Consider the following 23,220-nt stretch of genomic DNA (forward strand, 5'->3'; position numbering starts at 1 on the left):
TATATTATTTGTAGCTGCGCATAATAAGCAACTTATATAAGCAACAATCTATAATACAATATATCAAAAAGTACATCAACGTAAGAGTATGAACATCTTGATAATTGATGTTGTTTGGCATTTTGTATGTATTACATAGTACATAGATAAATGATGACGGGTAAGAAAATGCCTTTTCTCTAAATCTTACGCAGACATACGCATTGTTTGAAGAGTGATGTTTCAGATCTTAACAATTTAACATCTTTACATCCTACCGAATTAATTAATCTTGCAAGCATCGCTTTATCTTATGAAGAAAATAAATGAATAAAATCGCAAAAACTGAGTTCTGATGTTTGTGTAACCCTACAAACATTGCGTATGACCGCGTACGACTTTCAGAAAAGGCATTTTCTTACCCATCATCATATAAATATGTATTATGAAGTTTTTTTTATAATGTGAGTAAATTATCCTAAACTTATAATCAAGGGATGTGTAGTTTAGTAATAAAGACTTTATTTCAAGGATATAGGGTTAGGGCAATACAAAATAAAAGCAAATATAATGCATTCTAGTATCAGAGTACAAGCTAAAAAACTCATTTTAAATGTAAAGTAAATTACACATTCAAGTAGCAAAATCTGTCTCTATGTCCGTTGGTCTGTCTGTTTGTAATCTCTTTAATTGTTTATTTACTATTCTAGCTCGTCTTGTTTGGTTCAAATTTTTGGTGTTTAAAAATTAAAATATTTGCTTATTGTTCACTAGCGGCTACGCCCCCTAGAAGCCTCTAGGGGCACTTAGGAGGCTGAAAAGTCGACCTCATCCCATTTTAAATTTGAGTTTCAAAAGAGTAAAAATATACTATTTTTTTGGGAGGGGGGGATAGGATAGTAAAAAAGAGAATAAACATTACTATAATTTTTTTCAATGATTGTAGGAAGACTGTATTAAGGGGTAGATGGCGATTCGTTCTTTTTGCAGTTTAAATGATTTAATATTGTGTTTTATGATGCGGGATTGATGTCACACCATACTACTTTCATTTTTCCTTTTATTAACTGATAGAATGTTCCCTATATCCCGGGCTGGTTAAACAACTAGACGATAAAGTAATTTAACTTTTGTTTTCATTAATAATTTGAGATTATGATGTATATCAACATTAAGGAATAAATTCAGCCTTATATTAAGTTTCTCAAACGATGTCACATAGCATATTCAGAAACTTGTTTGATATTCATATGTTACTTCAAAACCATATAAAGAATAATTTTTACCTAAGAAGTTTTTTTATTTTTAAAAATGATTTACACAAGAAAATTATTAGATTTTTTAATATATTCTGTCATGCAAACCCAGAATAAGCTAGGAACAAAGTTTAGGCCTTTCAAAGTAACACCTGAACAAAGAACATATATGTACATACATGTTGATGTTGAATACTTTTTTTTGTTTATTCTGTCAAAATTCAATTTGCATAATTTAGAAATAATATACTCTGTACTCTACTGACAAAAAAAAAACCAAATAATTTAAATAATAATGTATTGAATATGTAAGGTGCTGAACAAAATTAATGATACAAAAACTAAATTATTGAAGAATATAATAAAATTTATGAAAAATTAAGTCTTAAAAATATAATTGTACTACTATATTAGAGTAATAGTATTAGATAGTATTAGTATCTAGAACTCTAAGAGGTGCTATGTTTCTTAAAATTTTCAAAAAATTATTGGGAAGTTTACTCATGGGTTTAGACAAGCCAAAGCATTTTCTTTTTAAAAATTAAGTATAATATACGTAATTAACTAACAACCATATGATAATAATATTTTTATTTTGCATTTTTGTTTGGTATAGCTCTGAGAGGCGACAATCAACAGGAAGCTGCGTAGTCAGTGTTCCTAGCAGGCTTATCATCAAAAGAAACAGGTAATCATCCAATTATATGTAATTTATATTGTTTGAAAAATATTTTTATTGATTATATTTTATCAGTTTGTCTCAAAAGAACTAACCGATTATTATTATGAAAACTTGAAAAAAAACAATATTTTTTTGTTAAAGATTAAAAAGATGGACAGACAAATTGTGAAGTAGCTTATAGTGCCTAATAAAAATGACGTCATGCAATACAAATGATCAGTGAGAGGCCAGCATACATTATGATTAACTAATAAAATGTATAATGGCCTATCATTGGTTATTTGTATTGTATGACGTCATTTTCAGTAGACACTGATAGCTGCTTCATAACTTGTATTTAAAATAAAACCACTTATGTATTTAAAATTCTTTAAAGTTCATGTATAATCTTCCTGACATTATGTATAAAAAAAACATTGACTTTTTAAAAGGGAAGATAAATGTAAGCTTTATAATGAAGTGATGAAGAATGTATCGAATGACAAGTAATAATTTGATAATATTCAGCAGGATTAAGCTTGTCTCACAACAGTCAATGCTGGTTGCAGGGATGTGGCCACAGAACATTTAACGATGATTCAATTAAAGAACGTTTTAGGGGAAGGAGGGGGTAACTCATTTTTTTGAGGATTTTACCAACTCCGACTCACCCCTTTCGCCATTTACAACCACTCCAAAATATTTGCATGGTTTTAATCCTTTGGTTTTTAGACAAATTAGGGACATTTCACACCACAAAGCCGGTATCTTGCCCCAAAAAGAGGACGGATATTTTCAGCAATGTACATAAAACTTGGAAGTTCTTTCTTTCAGGTATTACAAATTAGATCTTGATAAGTTGGCATAAAATAACTTGATTTTATTACAATTTTGGAATGACTGCCCCTATTTCTGGTTTTGGTGGCGCGGCGTAGCTAACAAATTTTCTAATTTTTCTAATGATCCCACTAGATATAAAGATTAAAGATGTCAGGCCAAGGAAAAGTTTTAAACAAAACTAGAAAAGAGGAAAGTTTTCTGTTTCTTGTGAAAATACAAATTAAAACAAGAGTTTGTTATGGATGGAAGCTTCTCTATAACTATCAACTCATTATTTCTTATTGTAAAACAACCTTATAATTTTGTTAGTTTTACAATTCCTTTTTAGTTAGTTTTCAATTCCTGTTAGTTTTCAATTAATTTAAACTAATTATTAAGCTTAATGCCATTGATTTTAATGTATAGATAAAAAAAACAGACATAGACTCGCTTATTTTGAATTTTAGTGTTCTTGTTTTGGTAAATTTATGCATTGTATTTGAAATAAGTTACTTGAGTAAATAAAAAAAAGATAAAACAAGTGTTTAAATTAGTACTGCTCCTCATTAAGTCAACCTCCCACCATCCATGTTTAGGGTAATTGTGTTTAATTTTATCTTTATAAATGTTGGAGGTCAACTATTCTAAAATGACACATGACTAAACCATAAATACTACCATGTGATTATTTAAAGAAACAAGGATGACAACATCCATAAAAGCAAAGCTCTGAAATAGAAGGACAAACGGACATTATCACTTGTAGATTGTCAGAACTGAATAGGCAGAATATTAAGTCCGCACAAAATTGTAAGTAAATTTGTTGCAAAACTGCTTAATTACATGATCTGTTTAAGGACATACTTACATTTTTAGGACTTGATTTTAGAGATGCTTATAACAGTGTACCTTGTTGCAATGATGTGTCTACTACATATTTAAAATATTAAGTATTCCAAACCCTAAACGTATCGTATTTCGAGAAAAATCAAAAGGGAATTTAGAGACATGATAATATTGAAATTGGGGAATATTAATTAACGTCGCCAAGAATTCTATTTAAAGAATATGATATATATTCCCCTCTCCATTCGTTCACAAATAGCTCCCTATTTATATTTTTCTAAATATTCAAATTTCTTAATATTTATTTACGAAGTGCTTCGTAAATAAATACTAGATTTTGAAAAATAATAAATTTTTACGTTGTATATTTCTATTTCTGAAATAAATCACGCAATCTTAAATGAAGTATGTTCGTTAAACAATTCCGAAATAAAATTTACTAAATATATTAGACTTTTAGGTTCTTTCTATGAAATTAATGTGATGACATAATTTCCTTACTCCAAAAAGTCTACCTGTTAAGAATACGACATTTTAGACGTCTTACTTTTTTCATTGCTTTTTTTACAGGGTAAAATAAAAATTCTTCCTAATATTAAAAAAGTATAATTTTGCATTACGTAAAAAAAGTATATAACGATAATGAAATATATTAAAGTTAACTTATAATAGTTTGTAATTGTATTTGTAACAATATATTTATAGATTCCCTGTTATTTGATATCATCCGTTTCGCTAATTCCTATTTTCCATATGTTTTGAATTGTTATTTCTTGGGTGGGGGGGGGGGGGGAGGGGAGTATTATCATTGGGTATATCTAACATTGTCTCAAATAAAGGTAAAAGTTAATTTTTGTTTTTATAAATGCTCATATTTAAACTTCCTATTGTAAAGGATTATAGGGGGTGCGGTGTTCACAGGGATTTTACCCCCCCCCCCCCATATTCGATTGAATATGATTTACTTTACAGTTTACTACCATTCTCTGACAAAATAATAAAAAAGGTAAAACAAGGCCAATAAAATCTAAAATATTACATTTATATAGTTCATAGAAGCGAAGCTCCTCTATAATTAGGTTTAGCCAGTTAATTATTAAACAGCTTCCTTAAAATTAAGTTATCCATCTTAGGTAAGCTTCATATAGGTCCCCGTATAGTTTAAGGGAAACCATAAGGGATAAGACAATGAGCGATAAATTTATTTACATCCCCAAAGATTGATGCTCAACTTAATGAACAAACCATTAAAGTCCCCAAAGTTGTTAAGCCAATGAATAAGTAAACGTTATCATAAAACTTTTAATTGACAAAATTGTCCTATAGGAAGAATTATTAGGGGGGGGGGATGTATGAAGTGTTAGAGAGTGAGTGTTTATTTAACTCCTCCCCCCCCCCCCAGAAATGCTAAGATTGCATTCCTAAGATACAGGGATAGAGCAATAATTCAGACCAGAAAATTGTAGACTGATCATTAATGATATTGTCTTCCTATTGAAAACTTCGGATCATGTAACTTGTAGATGCAGCGCTGCACTTACAAGTAACATGTTGTTAAGCCATCAAATAAGAAAATATTATAAAACTTTTGGGATTAGTGTAATAAACATCCCATTGTCCCCTATCTCTTTGAACTTTGAAAAGTATATTTGATGAAAATCTTCGTAAAAAAATCCGACATAAATCTTTAATAGTAACCTTTTTATAGACGAATGTTAGGAGTTATACATTATAGAATTGTAGAATAGCTTTGCTATTAAAAAGTTAAGTAGTATGTAGTTGAAATATTGAGAAGATAAATAATATCAATGGTCAGGTTTTAAGCTAGTTTCTCTATAAAATATAAGATATCCCTAGGAACATGGGACGAAGCTACTAGTAAGTTTCCCCTCCTTCCCCTAACAAATTTTAGTTACAAGAAACAAAATCCTTTTAAGTTTTGCTCACTAATTGTTTTCCCCTTTTTTAGTGGCACAGCTGCTCTATAACTAGGTTAGGTCAGTCTAAAAGTCAAAATATCTTGCAATCAATATTAAGAAAAATCAGGGTTCTTAAGAGATAAGACAATGGCCAATAAATTGATGTACATCCTCAACAATGATACACAAAATTACCTTCTATGAATATGTCACTCTCTAGATTAAATAACTTAAACTACAATACACAAATAATCTTGTTGTATGTATTTCTATCAATGATTTTGGATCTAGTCAACCTTGTTTTTATTATTGCATGAAAGGATGGGGGAGGGGAGGGGAGGTCATGTTATAATTATCAAATTACAATATGACGTCTATTTGGGGGGGGGGGGGGGGGGAATGACATGTATACACGGGTCATTTAATGTGATTTAGATGTACACTTGTACATTTAAATTATGCTTATTTTGATATTCCGACCATAAACACCAAAAATAGAAAGACAGAAGGACATTTCAAAATATAGAGTAGCTTCGAAAGTTTGGAAAGTCAACTCCTAAGTCTAACCCAGAAGAATGAAGGGATAATAAATAAAAGTAAAAGTTTTCCTCCCCCACAATCTACAATACAAAGTAGAATGATGTCTGTCTGTCTGTCCCTTAAGATCTTTGTAACTGCTGGATTCTACTCTTCAGGGAATATACCTACTGGTCCTGTGGTGGTTATAGGCTATTTGTATTGTGTGGGGGGGGGGGGGGGACACCATCAACAACCCCCAAAACCTATGTGATATTTTGTTAGCAGAACTAATCAGGGCAAGTTCCAACCTTCTCCCAATCACACCTAACACATGTTTTTGTAGTTTTACAATATACATATACTAGCGGTTACGCCCCTAGAAGCCTCTAGGGGTACTTAAGGTAGAAGGGGAAAAAGTCGACCTCATCCCATTTTAATATTAAGTTTTGAAAGAGTAAAAATATAATATTTTGGGGGGGAAGTTTAAAACCTTCCCAGGACCTGTAAGAAGCTTTACTGTAAAAGAGAACAATACCGGTTCAGCGGTTAGCGAGATCCTTCGGGACAGACAAAAACGCTTACTACTTTATATAATAGGATAATTAAAAATACTGCTCCCCCCCCTCCAATTATTTATCTTTACTTTTTACACTATCTACTTTGAGAAAATTACAAGGATAACAACATCCATAAAAGCGAAGCTCTAAAATGGAATGACTGATATTAACTTTTGTAGAGTGTCAGAACAAATTAAGCATAATATTTTTGGATTATTTTTGACAAAATTATACGTTATTTTTTTTTGTAAAACTGTTAAATACAGAATAATGTTAAAAGGACAGACCTACCGACCCTAAGTATAGAAAAGCCCTGCTTTATAAAAAGTAAGGTTGGACCCCTTGCTCATATCAAAACCTCAACTTCCTGTTGTTGTATTAGTAAAGAAATATGGGAGGGATATTAAATTAATCTAATGATTTTATAAGTTTAAATTTTTAAAAGCGAAGCTTTTCTATAATTAGGGTTGGACCGTACGTCCGTCCGTCCGTACGTCTGAGATGGATAGCTTTTTTCATTAATCAAAATCAGAAATCAAAATACCAAAAATCAGATCAATCAGATGATTAGATCACATAAAAATTTGTTGTTAAAAAAGTAAAAAAATCAACATGGTTAAAATGGACGTACGGACATTTTGGTAATGATTATAGAGTTGCTACGCTTTCTAAATCGTACCTAACTACTAAAGTTATCACCATGATTATTTTTCCATGCTTCTTAGTTAGTTTAATATAATTTCTTGTATTCATTCGAATCCGGTGGATAGGAACCGGTTCTCATCCATACGAAAAAACTATGTCTAGCATCGTATTATATCCAGTTTTCTACGAATATAGAAATGTACAATCATAAGATTAAAACTAGCCCCGAGTTTTAATCTTATAATTGTACATTCTATAACCGCGGAAAGCCGTTTATAATACGATACGAGAAATAACTATTATTGTTCATTTTCTTTAAAGACAAAATTATTTTCATATAATTTAATATAATGTTAAACATCAGTTGATTTTTAAAAGCGAAGCTTTTCTATAATTAGAATCGGTCCATTTGTTCGAGACAGATAGCTTTTTCCGTTAATTTAGGCATGTTAGAATTGTCCTATATATTTCTTGCATGGTGATTTCTGTAGTAGTTAGTTAAGATTGAGAAACTCTATAATCATTACCAGAATGTAAGTACGTCCATTTCAAACATGTTAATTCTTCTACTTTTTAACAACAAATGTGATTTAATTATACGATTGATCTGATTTTTGGTATAATGATTCCTGGGACAACAAAGTACAATATTATAAGAGAAACAACACTATAATGAGGTCCTCCTAAAAATCCGAGTATGTCTATAAACATTATCCTGTATCAAACAGTTTTTCAACAAATTTAATTACAAATTTGCTTTTACTCTTATCCATTTATACTCTGATTATTCAGTTCTGACACTATATCAGTGTTAATGTCCGTTTGTCCTACACTTTCAGTGCTTCGCTTTTGTGGATGTTGTCATCCTTGTTTCTATATATAATTTTGTTTGTCCATAAAGCCCATAACAGATTAATTTTTAGGGTGATAGACACGTCCTTCTTGTTTCAAGCCTTTTATAATGACTCATATAACATTTCAGCTTTTTAATTTGAATTTAGGTTGCAATTACGCAGCAGTCTAAGTAATGATTTCTCCCTTCCCCTTCCCTACCCCATCCCCTCCCCTCCTAATGAATTATCGAACTAACCACCAAGGGAGTTCACTGTTAGCAATCTAAATAGACCACTATTTCTCCCTTGTCATAATATCCACGTATATATCCTTTTCTACAATAGGCAAATGTATGTGTGATTGTCCAATAAGATCTCATAATTGTCTAGACCCTGCAATAAATTTGTCAGTACTATGTCAACATAAGTACCTATGTAGTTATATTATAAAAAAGTTAATATGTCAATATTATCTTTATATTCTTTTAAAACAGCCTAAATCAAAAGTGCGACCAACCGAAATCAGTTGGTTTAAGAGAACACCAACAAAGTTCAAGAAAAAGGATAAATATCTAGAATCCAAATGGATAAGTCAATGGCCGAACAATTGATTTACATCCCCAATCATGATATACAAAATTTTCCCTTCTGTAGATTACAATTGGTGTTTAAAACATTTTGACACTAAATTAAATGAATCAACCAATCAAAATTCAATTTATTGTTTAGGTCTTGGGATGTTTTGAAGCAATTTTCTGATTTCCCTAGCTTCAAAATACAAATGAGAAAGATTTCTAGTTTCTACAATAAGAAGAGGCGCTAACATTTAGAAAAATTAGAACTAATACAAGAATGACAACATATATCAAAGCGAACCTCTGTAATGGTAGGACAAATAAACTTTATAATTACTTGTAAGTTGTAGAGTGTTAGAACTGAGGGCAGAATATAAATAGATATAAGGACATATAAGATTTTTAGGACTTGATTAGGGAGATGCTTCGCTTATAACATTACTAATATTATGCATGGTTAAAAACTTAAACATTTTAATAGATATTGAAAACAGAAATATACTTTTAATTTTTCATGACTCTATACATGTTTTTTTTATTATCTTTGTCTTAAGATGTATTATGTGTTAAACTTATAATTATTAAACTTTAAAAATTGTAATTTACAGAAGGGGTTGTGTATGATCATTGGGGATGTGAATCAATTTATCTGCCATTGTCTTATCCCTTTAGATCTCATATAAAGAATACAGGACTACAGCCCCTCCACCCCCCCCCCCCATCTAAGGTAATATGATATTTGTCCATCTGAAGTCTATTATTAGGTTTGTTTGTTTTTTTTTGGGGGGGGGAGGGGGGAGGCTTATGTTCATCATAGCTTAGACATTTTAAAGGCGAGCCTTTTCTATAATTAGGGTTGGTCCTTCCATCCGTCACAAATGGATAGCTTTTTTTGTTAATTTAGGCATGTTTGAGATATCAAGCAGTTTTTTAACAAATTGACTTACAATTTTGCTTCGACTCTTCTGACACTATACAAGTGTTAATATCCGTTTGTCCTACTGTATCAGTGCTTCGCTTTTATGGATCTTGTAATCCTTTCTAAAATTTTCCATGACTGAGTATATACATGTCATACATTTCCCCCCCCCCCCCATAAAATGGGATTATCATCATCATAAATAATTAATGGGGGGTGGGGGGAAAGAAAGGAAGGGGTTGAACATAGGAATAGTGTGATCAACAGCTCATTGTCCCCTCCCTCCCTGGATATAACCAATCAACCAATATTATTTTTTTATAATTCATTCTAAAAAAATAAAAAAACCTCATCAATATTTAATTTTTAAAGTTTTCATATTTATTGAATTGTTTAAAAGTAAAACTGATATGGTTCTGAGTTCTGATATCGCAAAAACCAATCAACCAATATTATTTTTTTTATAATTCATTCTATAAAAATAAAAAACTCATCAATATTTAATTTTTAAAAAAAATTTGTATAAAAAGTAAAAAAAAACACTGAGAAAATATTAGGTGTAGAGGTTTTGTGTTCTTTCTAGACAGCTATATTGGCTATTTTTCCAAATTTTGATGGAACGAAAAAATTTATTGGAAAATATCAGTAAATATTAACTTTCAGGATCGTAAAAATTTAGAAAAGATTTTAATATTTCTGTTTCATGTCCATTTTCAACCCTTTCCCTAATTATTATCAACGACTTTGGACCGTTCGTAGATAGGGGGAATATCTGAGAAATATTGACCCGTGGGTTTCAAATTTCCATCGTCAAAGATATATTGGATTTATTTCAAGTAGACATATGTCTGCCTTGTTGTAATAAAAAACAGAATCCAAAAAATGAGATGAATCGGATAATTTTAACGTACAAAAAATTATTGTCAAAAAGTAAAAGTCAGCATGTTTTAAATGGACGTACGAAATTTCTGCGGTAACGGTTATAAAGTTGCGCTTTCTTACTTTATACATGCAAATGATATACATCAACAACTTTTTCAAAGACTTAAAAATTGAATACATTCATTATTTTTGTAATTAAATATTCATTAATTTATCCATGAATAATTTAACCAATTTGCTCTTTTCATGTGTTTAAAAAAATAATTGAATTAATTTTGAATTTTGTAATAAAATTGTTGTATTTAATTTTTCTATATTTTTGTGTGTGTGTGTGTTTTGGTGTGTCTGAGTTTGTGTGAGTGTGTAATATTTGTGTGTGTGTGTGTGTGTTTTGGTGTGTATGTGTATGTGTGAGTGTGTAATATTTGTGTGTGTGTATGTGTTGAGCATTGCTTGTCCAGACTTTCAATATGAATTTTCAAAATTCCTCAATCGGTGAAATCCTGTTTTCAATGGAGAGCGCTATCCTCTCTTCCCGTTTCGCACATTTATTTTATCACATGAGCCTCAAACCATCCTAGTAACTAAGCGAAGCTTCCCTGATAAGGTGAACTGAATAAGATTAGTAGTTGTTGAAATCTCAAGCTTCAGACAAAAAAAAATCTTACTACTTTATATAAAAGGATGTCAATAGCCTAGTGCTAGAAATTAATTGTTATAGATGAAAAGGAACGTTGTATAATTAGATTAAGGAGCTACCGCAAGTGTTTCAAAATAAAATATAAAGTACATAAATGGATGAGTTATTGATAATATTTGAAATGCATTCACAGTAAATCTTTTCTAAACCAGTGGAGGGTGGAAGAAATATAATAGTACAATTTTCAAATATAAGATTTTTCCTTCAATCTCTTCCCAATATTTGGTTCAGTTTAAGGTTTATCTTAAATCTTCAAGTATGAAAGTACATGAAGATACAATACATACATATAAATGTCTTAGTAATTATATCATATTTCTTTCATATTTCCTTTCTTTAGACGACTGAAAATTGTTAGAATAAAATTTATGGCTTTTTCTTTTGATATGTTTGGATTTTTGGTTTAAAATTACAGGCTTTTAATCCATGGTTCTAATAAAAAACAAAAAAAGTCTTTTTTTACATATTTCTCTTATTACAAATGGCTTCATTATTTGTAAATTTTAAAGTCTAAATAACTATTCCATTTCTTGAAAAGATTTTGTTAGAATTTCCTTGCCTATAATCTAAATATTGACAAGCATGACAAAATTTCAATAGATTTAATAAACATGTATATATATTTACAATTTGCATTTAAATTGAAAATATTTATACATACACATACCATATGAAATTGGTGTAGATACCTCAAATTATAAATGTTGTTCTCTTATGTAACTGACTTTTATCTATAATACAAAGTAGAACGATGTCTGTCTGTCCGTCTGTCTGTCCGTCTGTCTGTCCGTCTGTCTGTCTGTCCCTTAAGATCTCGGTAACCACTGAACCGATCGGATTCTACTCTTCAGGGTATATACCTATTGGTCCTGTGGTGGTTTTAAGCTATTTTCTTGGGGGGTAGGACACCCCCAACCCCCCTAAAACCAAAAAATCCCCCCCCATTTTTTTTTTAACGAATTTCGCCTTAATTTTTTTATCACCTCTTGGGGCAAAGCCCCTAGAGGCTAGGGGCGAAGCCGCTAGTATTTTTAATTTTTAATAAAGGGAGAAATATCTTGCGATTTCTACTCTAATGCCACCAAAAAAAAGTTTTTTAATATGCTTAGCTTCAAGTTGATTCCATTTGCATTTTATTTTAATGCAATGATGGCTCAACATAAAATTAACTCCCAAAAGTGTATAAACCTATTTAAATTTTTAAAATCATTGTTAAAGATCAACATTCGGAAAATTTAGTAAGATAGAATTCTAACACAAACACACATAAATATCTAGAAGAGTTGCATCGGTGATTACCCTTTTTGTTTCTTTTCTTTTCTTTATCCTGATTATGTAACAAAATGTCCGATGGATATTAATTACTAGTTGAGACAATAATTGTTTTATAACACAATTGTATAATAGGTATAATCTCCTGTGACCATGGGCACACCTGGTCTGAAGAAGGATTCCTTAAATCTTGAATCAATATATTTGTCCATGTCCCAGACTTTATTTTGAACAGATGATTTGATAATCTGTAAACAACAAATCAGGAAAAGAATATGAAAGGTAAAAGAACTTAAAGGCAGAAAAAAATCCTATCAATCTTTGTTCTTTCTAAGGTTTTTTTTGGTACTAATTTGGTTGTGTGAAAGGCACACTTAAAAATCCTTGCCTTTCAAATTACATAAATACACAATATTTAGAGAAAAAAAAAGTTGGATCCCACCAACCTGGTGGTCACAAAAGCCTAATACATCTAGGTAAATCCAGGAATATTATTTAGGCGCTTAAGGAATATGAAAACTCTTTCTTTGTGACCTTTTTGCTCATAAAAATAAAAAGAATTTAAATATTTTTTATTTATTATTCTAAACACGTCTGATGTTCAGTTTGTTTTGATATCTCTGTTTCCCGCCCTTGAATTTTAGGATGACCCCCCCCCCCTTAAAAAAGGTTCCTTAGCACAAATCAGATATACCGACAGAATTTTGTTAAAGGCAAGTGTGTTATATTTATAGATATATTTATGTATGCATAGTCATACACAATTTATACTAAATATACCGACTCAGCTAATCTTGATAATAAAAACAAGGTTTTGTAATATAATATTTACATATTTTTACCTATAATTTATAATGAACACAGGTTTTGTCCCTAGTTACTTGATTCTTTCTTCAAATAAATGCAAAAATGAATAAATTTTGATAACGGAATTAATTAAAATAAATATATATATTTTTGTTACAACAGCCTAATTTATTCGTCCTAAGGTTATATATTGAATATAATTATAAAACTTATTCATAGCATTTGGTACACGATCCAATCAGATGATTCTTAATGATGTTTTTTTTCAATGTTGTACATTTACAATTTACATACTGAATACACCAAATTAAGTTTGTTTGATTGTTTTATTGTATTTTTCCTACATGCAGGTGGTGGTATTTCTAGCTAAATAAGGGTGTAACCATGAAACTTTTGAAGAGGAGAAGTCAAAGAAGTGTGTAATTTCTGTATTTAATTTATTTCTATATTTAAAGATTTTAGCTCCTGACAGGATGTAAAACAATTTTTTTAAAATAAAAAAATATGGGTTTTCTTAAAACCTATTAAAAACAAATAAGTTTATTTTTATTTTACTAAAATGTATTACGGATAAACTTGATCTTTATAGCATTACCATTTATAAAGTGCCTCAATTAGATATTTGAGGGTGGTATGACCCCCTACCCGTACTTAAACCTTGGCTGGAAGCACACAATTACGCGGTCTTACCTCACCGCTGATTGCCAACCATTAAAGATAATGTCTTCCAACATAAAACATCTTATCTTTTTATGTTCCTATAGTTATAACCTAAAATTGGAATCTTGTTATTGCTTTATTGGACAGGAATTGATAGTTTTGCAATTTATGTGGCCGAGCGGAAAAAAATTAAATTGCTGTAAGAAATATTTGATCAATCTCAGTGTGAATTATAGATTTTTTATACTCAATTTGGTTTTTTTAATGAAACTTAAAAAAATAAAAAAATGCAAACTTTTTAGTAAAGCTTAAATTGATAAAACCATAAAATGTAATATGGAATTATGTTATTGCTAACTTTTAATGAATTTACTGCTGGATAGATACTAAAAATCATATCTTATACTATTAGAAATGAAATACATGACTTTTCTTGTCATGGAAATAGGGTTTGAAAAACATAAAAAGTTTTATTCTGAAAAGAAAAAAACAACATGAATGCAATCACAAAGTAAAATTCTTTAAATATTTTAACTTTCTGAAATATGAAAAGTAAAATAGTTGGCGTTATCCTCTTAGAAATTTTTTTTCTCAATTTTTTTAAAATTTTTTACCCCCCCCCCCCGCCCCCCCCCCCCCCTCCCGACTACCGACGAACAACTATTTTAGGTTAGGTTAGGTTTTAGGCTAGGGAGCCGAGCGCTGCGGCTAGGCAGGCAAGGGGGCCGAGCGCTGCGGCTAGGCAGGCTAGGGAGCCGAGCGATGCGGCCAGAGTTCATAGTTTGCTGTGGGGGGGGGGGGGGGTACTAAAATTTTCAATATTGAAAAAAAAATTTCTAAGAGGATAATACCAAATAGTTTTTCTTATTCTGGTATTGTGTATCCTGAAATCCTGATGGTTTATTTTGTATGTCTCTTTATGATCATTTATCATACCATCTTATTACCTTACCTTAACTTTATATTATATATGTGTAACATTTTCACATTTTCTAGATATTTAATATATTTTATATGTGTTGTTTTGAGATTTATCTAAATAAGTATATAAAACAAGGGTATGGCAACATATAAAGTGAAAATATCTAAACTTCTAATGTATTAACAAACCTCCTCATTTATAATTACTTTGTATTTGCTTCACTGGTTTATTTCCTTTATTGTTACAGGAATCTTCAGTCAAAGTTTTGATAAGGGCTTGTAGGGTTGCTTTAATACAAAGAAAATGCGAAATATAGCTCATATTTTGATACAAATGGATGCTGTCATCTGTGTTTATGTTTTATTGAAGTAAATGCACAATGGATATATTTTTACTTGGATCTTACACCAGATTTTCATGTTCTACAACAAATTGATTTCTACAGCGGGCTACAATAACGATATAATAACGATATAATAACGTATATTCTACATCCATTAAATGCACCTCCCCTCTACGTACATCCTATACATTTTTTACAATTTTTTGTGTATATTACAAGATGCCGTTGTGGGGTAAAACTTCTTTGGATTTTCTTACTTCAAGCTAATTTAATTTTTTTAAGCAGACTTTAAAACTCAATTGTAAGTATGCTTTGTTTTTAGAAGCGAAGCTACTTTATAATTCGAAATGTCCGTCCGTCTATCCGCCCGTCTGTCCGTCAATCACAAAGTGGGGGAAACGTGATTTTCTCAGCTCCTATAAAAGATATGAGGCTGAAATTTATCAGGAATTAAATATGTTAACATTGTTTCTATTTTCATCAAGTTTCATTAAGATTCGGCAATTAATTGTTGAAATTTGCTAAATGGTTGGGGTGCAAGTTCGATTCCTAGATTTTAAGTTTTCATGATTTTCTTTACTCCTATTCAAGAGAGACGGCTGATATTTTTAATGATTAAATAAGTTAACAATAGGCATATCCCAACAAAGTTTCATTAAGATTTGCCTATTGGTTGAGGTGCTAGATCGATTCCTAGATTTTCATATATAAATCTTACAAGGTTTCGTGATTTTTTAGTTTTTTTATGAATTTATTTAAATTCATTTTTTCAGGATATCTATCTGTAATTTTTTATGTTCGCTACTTACGGATGTTGTCATCCTTGTTCAAATCAGTGTTTCAAAAGTCAGATAAATAGGATAATTACATCATATAAAAGTATTGCTAAAAAGTTAAAATGGACTTACGGTCCTTCTGGTAAAGATTATAAATCTGCAACGCTTTCTAAATCGTAACAAACTTATACAGAGATTATGATCCAAAGATTAAAACCTATACGACAATTTTAACTTACGTACATGAACAAATCATAGAAAAGCATTGCTTTTTAAAAGTAATATCCCTACATGAATAAAAATTACAGTACTTTGTTTTCTCAGAGTGGAACAATTTTCTCATATATTAAATCTACACTTTCAACTTACTTTACAAACTTTTCATCATAACTTTGTTTTTATCTTATTTTTTATTTTGTTTCTAAAAGTACAAGTATGTCACACAGTAGACGTAATCTTTTAACATTTAAAGTTTTATATCTTCAAGCAAAGTTCAATTCTTGATTTATGAACTTTCATCGTATTTAGCCTTATGGGAATTTAATTTTTTTTAGGAATTATGGTTAAGTTTTTACGGACCCTTTGCCTAAATCTGTTTACCCGCGACCGTGGCTCAACACGTAGCGCATCCGCTCGCTGTGGGGAGGCGATAGGTTCGAATCACAGCCCTACACCGCGCCTTAACTAAAGACGTTAAAAATGGTGCCTACTGCTGCTGTGTCAGGTTCGCGACATAAATAGTTGGAGTAGGGGAATGTCTTGTCCCAACAACAGATGCAACTCATTACCATGCACAGTTAAGATTTCTCAGTCAAAGGTCGTGCAATTAAAGGGTTGGTTGTCTGTTGAATGTATTGCATCCCATTACACGCGGATGATTCCTCGCGGGGATACTAAACTTCGGTAAATAGAATTACACAATCAAAGCCTAGTAAACAGCCAGATTATTTTAAATGCATAACTCAACATTTTTTATATCAAATTTCAAAAGAAAAGATAAGATTTTATATTACATTTACATTTATATCTGAACAAGAATACATTCATTCAACAAAATTACAATCTATAAGTAAATCAAAGTAAACAAATTAAGTAAGTCAGTTAAGTGACTCTATTCCACTGTTTTTGGAGGCCATGTCAATTAAATAATTAAGAAATTTTAAATAGTAATACATTTAGAAAATTCTATAAGTTCTAAATATCTTAATGACTAATGGATAATTTTTTTAAAAAGCAAGGATGACAACATCCATAAGTAGAGAAATTTAAAAAAATCATAGAATTAAAAAAACAGACAAAGTGATTTATAGAGCAGAAAATTGGTTCAAATAAAAATGAAAAAAAGTGAGAGAGTGCAAAAACTCCATGAAACTCACGAAAGCGATTAAATTTTTGGAAGCATGACCGACAGACAGACGGACAAAACAATGTATACATATTAGATAGGAATCTTCACTATCTATCTTTAGTAGCAGCTGAGAAAATTACCTTTTTCTCTTAGCATTAGGAGCTGACTGACGGAGCAACTGACTGACTGACAGACAGACAAATAAAGTAAAATATAGAATAGCTTCGCTACTAAAAAAAAAACTTTATTATTTACATGTACTGACAAAATTAATTACATTTAATTTACAAAGTACAATCAAATATAATTTCTAAATTTATACATGTTGTAAAATTGTAGAAAAAAACAAAACAACAAAGATGCTGGAAGCTTCGTGCATTCACAAAATTTCTTCTTCAATTAAGACTAATGCTTTTGTAAATTGAATGAAAGAGAAAATTTATTATAAAAATCCGCATAATACACTTTTGGTGTTAGTGAGGAAAAACATAATTTATTCTATTGCAAAAATGCTTTGTATGTAAATTGACGGCTAAGCCCCTAGAGGCTTTTAGGGGCCCTTTATTTTCAATTACAAGATTGCATAACACCATACAAACAATATTACTAATTAATTAGTTTTCTCGTAGTCATACGAAACCGGTGGATCAATACGAAAAAAACTATGTCTATCGAATTATATCCAGTTTTCTACGGGTTTTTGGCCCGTGCCTTCGGCATCTCGGGGCTAAAAAAACTGGTTTAAATCTTATAATTGTACATTTTATATCCGCGGGAAGCTGTTTATAATACGATGCGAGAGATAACTATTCTTTACTTTTACGTCAAACACCATGTTGAAGTCAAAGTGCATGTAAGTTGTTAATTTGTAGAAATTGGTTGCATAAATTTATAATTACAACATTTATACATGTAATGTACCTTCATTAAAAATATGATATAAGAGCTGTTAAGTTTCGGCAATTTTATAACTTTCTTATAATTACAAAATTGTCGTAAGTAAATAAATCACCTTTCCTCACATTTCTTGTTTTTTTTTAACATAGTGTACGATTTTGTTTGTCAATGCTCATATTTGGGTTTGATTTAGAATTTCATTTTTTTAAACTAATCAATACGTACAATTTAATTGAATTATTGTAAATAAAAAAATGTGAATAAGTTATAGTCATATAATATTATTTTTGTTTCGTGTTGGTTTTTAAAATGAGAATAGTGACCAATTTATCTTTGGAAAAAATGTTCTTGTATAAGAATAGACTAGACACATGCATAAGCCAACAGTGCAAAAACTCGATAACTTTTAATTTCAACTTTTCTTTAGATTCACGAATTTCCAAGTTGTACTAAAAGTTTTTAAGTCTCTTCATAGTCCAAAATACAATGCATTATACATACTATATAAAATTCCTGGAAATAACAAGGTTTAAACATCTATAAAAGTATGATGATCAATATATTATTTAGATTTAAAAATAAATTGGAATTGGATTTTTCGTGCAAGGTATAAGATCGATAAGACAATTCTAACATGTCATGTCTAAATTAATAACTTTTCAGTTCTTATTTTTCTTTCTTCCTATCTCTGTCTGTCTGATTCTCTCATTCTCTTTCTCTGTTTTTTTCCTATCTCTCTTCTCTCACTCTTGCACTCCTCAATTCTCTATCCATCTCATTCAGTATGTCTCTATTTCATTACTTTCCCTTAAATTTAGCTCACCAAAGAATATCCGTCACTATTGGACGTATTCCGTCTTGTTATAATTCCTTTAGAATAGATGTAAGAGATGACTAAATTTCATTCTAATACAGAATAGTGACATCTCTCTCACATTCATTTAATTTATGGTTTTCTATCTGAAATAGGATCATTGCTAATAATGGTTTAATAGTTTAATACATTTTTAATGTGTGTTTAAATCTTATTTTGTCTTTATTGCAGCTTATTCGGGGAAAATTCGTTTTGTAATGTTCTATCGAAATCGAAATTTTTAAAATGTAATTTTTAATCCAAAATAATTAACTTATTCTTTTAATACAAAAATGAGCTTATTAACTTTGTTTAAAAGAAATAAGGATAATTGTTTATTTTTATGCAGGTAGTGGTTAGGGGCCGTCCCCTCATTTTCGGGGAAACGGTTCCATCTATAACTGTAGGCTCCAGGCTTGAAGCTAATAATAGCTATGAATATACTATGTGTAGATCCTGATTTTGCTGTAACATGACCCATCTCACACACAACCGCAAACAGTTTTCACAAGAATATTCATTAAGAAAGGTTTATATGGCAGGGATCTGAAGGGATAAAGTTGTTAAGCCAACGAATAAGAAAAGGTTATTATAAAACTTTGGGGACTTGTGTTATAAACAGGCCGCTACCCCCCCCCCACCCCTCTTTCTCTCTCTCTCTGTTTATAAGGTATATAGGAGACCTAATAACCATACACAAAATTGTGTACAAGTGTCTTCCAATGCAATGGCGAAGGAAATTGGGTATTAAAGGGTTACAGAGTAGGAATAACAAAGCTATTAAAAACATGTCATATTCTGTATGTATGCACTTGAATTAACCTATAATAAACATCAAAAAACAATAAGAATAGTTTTGTTGCTAAAATTATAAAATATTATTAAACATATATATATATCCTCTAGAATCATATCATTTTTCATAATACCCGTGATGGAAAAAGTTGGATATAATTTCCATTAATAGGATTTATCATTTTTTTCTGACATTCTACACTTTTTATTTTTGAGATAACGTTCAGCGGCTCTCGTGTCAGTATGTATGTTACTTAAGGGCTCTAAAATGGCATTACACATTTTTTAATAACGCCTTGATTTGATAGCGATGATACTGTAAATTCTCATGGTTGATATACAATTAATAATATTGTAACTTAAATGAAAAGCAGAAACATCAAATTCTGAAAACTGAATTTCATTTAAGATGAGACTGATCTTGTCCAGGGATAAGGGATAGGAAACCTGGCCATAAATTAGGTCTTGGCCTGGTTTTGAAAGGGATCATGCAACTTTTACCATTTGCCTAATTTAATGACCTTACTAGCGGACGGCTCATATTGGCTACCGCTCTAAACCAATAGTGTTCTGATACAAAACAAGCCCAAATCACAGATGGCGGAAATTTTAGAAGCAGACAATTCTAGAAAAAATAATGATTTTGTCTGCTACGAAAAAATAAATATAAATGGTGTTAGATCACATTAGTTTAATTATTAAATCTGCTTAGAGTTAAACATTAAAAAAGGGCCATATAGAAAAAACAAAAATAACGGGATTATTTTTTTGGAAAGAAGGTAGCTACAAATTTTCATTTGGTAGTTTATAAATTAGATGTTGTATTTTGAATTTTAAAAATTTAGTACAGAATTGATACAACACCTTAACCCTAATTTTTGTACAATACAACACAGTACAGATATATCATTACATTATAGTATCCAAAGAACTTGATAGAATGTTACCCAAGTGCATATTTATTTATTTATTTTGAATTTTAATTAGCAATGAAATTTTCAAATAAAATTTTTACTCATTAATAAAAATGCAAATAATACAAACAGGGGCGTCCAAGCTTTTTATTTTGGGGGGGGTAAAAATTTTTTAGGGGGGGGGTAATTCGTGTTTGGGGGGGGTAAAATGGCGCACGAAGCGTGCCGCAAATTTATTTTAGCCCCCCCAAAATTTTTACCCCGGGGGTAAAATTTGCTTGGGGGGGTAATTACCCCCCCTGAAATCTGTTGGCAGGGGTAAATTTAGTTTACCCCCCCCAAAATTTACCCCCGGGGTAAAATTTTTGGGGGGGGTAATTTAAATTTTATTAAATATATAGTATTAAAAATGCGGGCGAAGCGCGCAAAAATTTTTTTATTAGAGATTTTTTATTTTGGGGGGGGTATTTACCCCCCCAAAATTGTTTGGGGGGGGTAAATACCCCCTCCTAAATGGTTGGGGGTGCCTACGGCACCCCCAGGGTAGGGGTAAATTTTGAATGGGGGGGGGGTAAAATGAAAAAAATTTGGGGGTGCCTACGGCACTCCCAAAATCGTTTGGGGGGGGTAATCGCCCCATTACCCCCCCCCCCCTTGGACGCCTATGAATACAAACTAAAATCTGTCTGAGGGAAACCCAACGATAGCTTTATGACAGTTCAAATTACCAAAGTAAAAGATAAAAAATTTTGGGAGAGAAAAAACTTCATTTTAACAAAAGCCATTAATATATAGGTTTATAAAATGTTATGTTTTTTACTTTAAACTAGCTACCTGAATTTGATTCTATACTTTATCTACACACACACACACACAGCTTTTTCAGTAGCGTTTAGGACAAACCACTGCGTCATCCCAAAACTGGTTTATTAGGCCTAGGCTTGAAATAGGCCTGAAATAATATTTTCCTACGTTTCCCATCCCTTATCCCTGATCTTGTCAAATTCATATGAAAAAGTATTTATGACATAAAAAGTAATTTTTATTATATTTTTAGGTAAGGATCTGCAACTTTTTACAAAACATCAGAATTACTGGTAAACCACTTGTAAATTATTATTAGAAAACTAAGTTGCAGGTTTCGTCGTATTTTCACAGTAGCTTATGATATTTAGTTATTTTAGGTGAGGTAAATGTTAATGATTGACAGGCAGGGTTAGAGCCCACCGCAGGGGCTAGAAATATTGTGAAATGAAAATACGACGAAACCTGCAACTTCATTTTCTTTCCATGATCCGAAATATTTTCAAATATTTCTAAAATTCGAACATTTCTTCTAGAAGAACAACAAAGAAAGAAAGAAAATATTATAAAACAAGCATCTTAATATCAAAGTTAGAAAACGAATTTGAAATATATTTTGTATTAAAAACATTTTGGGTATAGTCCCTTTCGTGACATCGCACCTTAAGGGACGATTCTTCGTATTTTTCACAGTAGGTTTTCTCCTATTTCTAGCCCCTGCGGGGGGCTCTAACCCTGTGGGGCAATCACCTAACCCAATATAACCTAACCTAACCTAAAACAACCTATAAAAAGCCATTTTGAAAATACGACAAATCGCCCCTTAAGGTGCGATATCACGAAAGGGACTGTTCCCAAACATTTATTAGTTTAGTTCAAATCTATCATGGACGAAAAGGACAAAAATATTCGCTGGGAGTGGTAAAGGGGTAAATACCCTCCATAAGACTTTTTAAAAAAAATATGTAGCTGTCTATAGTGCCCAAGAAAAATGGGGATAGAGGTCACTGCTTATGGCCTACCTATTCTGTTCATGTCAGGATACCATATACCCCCTCTCTTTTCTAGGGGGTTTCTTTCCCCTTTCTCTTTCCCTCTTCTATGACGTCAATAGAATAGGTAGGCCAAAAGCTGGGATATCTATCCATATTTTCCTAGGGCACTAAACACAGCTATAAAAAATATATTAGATGCATTTCAAATCTTTGAATAGTTAAAAAACATTTAAATTAGGAAATCGTTAATTTGGTAATATAAAGAATGAATAAATACCCCTCTCCCCAAGTCCCCCCACCTACCTATATACTTTGAAAAGAGGTAAACTGGCAAAACAAATTAGTTAGTAGCTGCGCATCCAAAAATGCCCAGGTCCATTGAAATTCCACCAATGTTAAAGTTTGTAAATTGAAGATGAAAAAGGAAAAATGGAAATTGGGATTCAATTGAAGGTCAACACACACACATACACACACATACATCTACACAGACAACCACATACACACTTAATACACAGACACCCATACACACGAACAGACAAAGCATGATCTTTATCCAAAAAGTACTTACATATTTGTTTTAAAAGAAGACTGCTCTGCTCTACATGCATAATAATATGTCAGTCTTTAGGACATTCGTATGATTTAAATGAAATCAAGAAATCAGATAGAAACAGGGATGACAACATCCATAAGTAGCGAAACAGAAAAACGCTATGAGTGG

At 31.1% G+C, this 23,220-nt stretch overlaps 1 protein-coding gene across 4 annotated transcripts in view; it reads left to right on the forward strand.

Moving 5' to 3' along the window:
- The window catches only part of LOC145323275 (3',5'-cyclic-AMP phosphodiesterase 4C-like), a 325,817-nt gene that overhangs the window by 125,735 nt on the left and 176,862 nt on the right, over positions 1–23,220 (forward strand). The window contains exon 2 of one of the 4 annotated variants that reach the window (XM_080165737.1): positions 1,852–1,923. The exons of the other annotated variants lie outside the window; for them this stretch is intronic. Within the exon in view, the coding sequence (XP_080021863.1) occupies positions 1,852–1,923 (72 nt within the window). The remainder of the gene's footprint in view (positions 1–1,851; positions 1,924–23,220) is intronic. 4 annotated transcript variants of the gene reach the window in all.

Source organism: Acartia tonsa, chromosome 1, assembly GCF_053477335.1.
Source record: "Acartia tonsa isolate MP-2025a chromosome 1, ASM5347733v1, whole genome shotgun sequence".
In the NCBI taxonomy this organism is placed as follows: Eukaryota; Metazoa; Arthropoda; class Copepoda; order Calanoida; family Acartiidae; genus Acartia; species Acartia tonsa.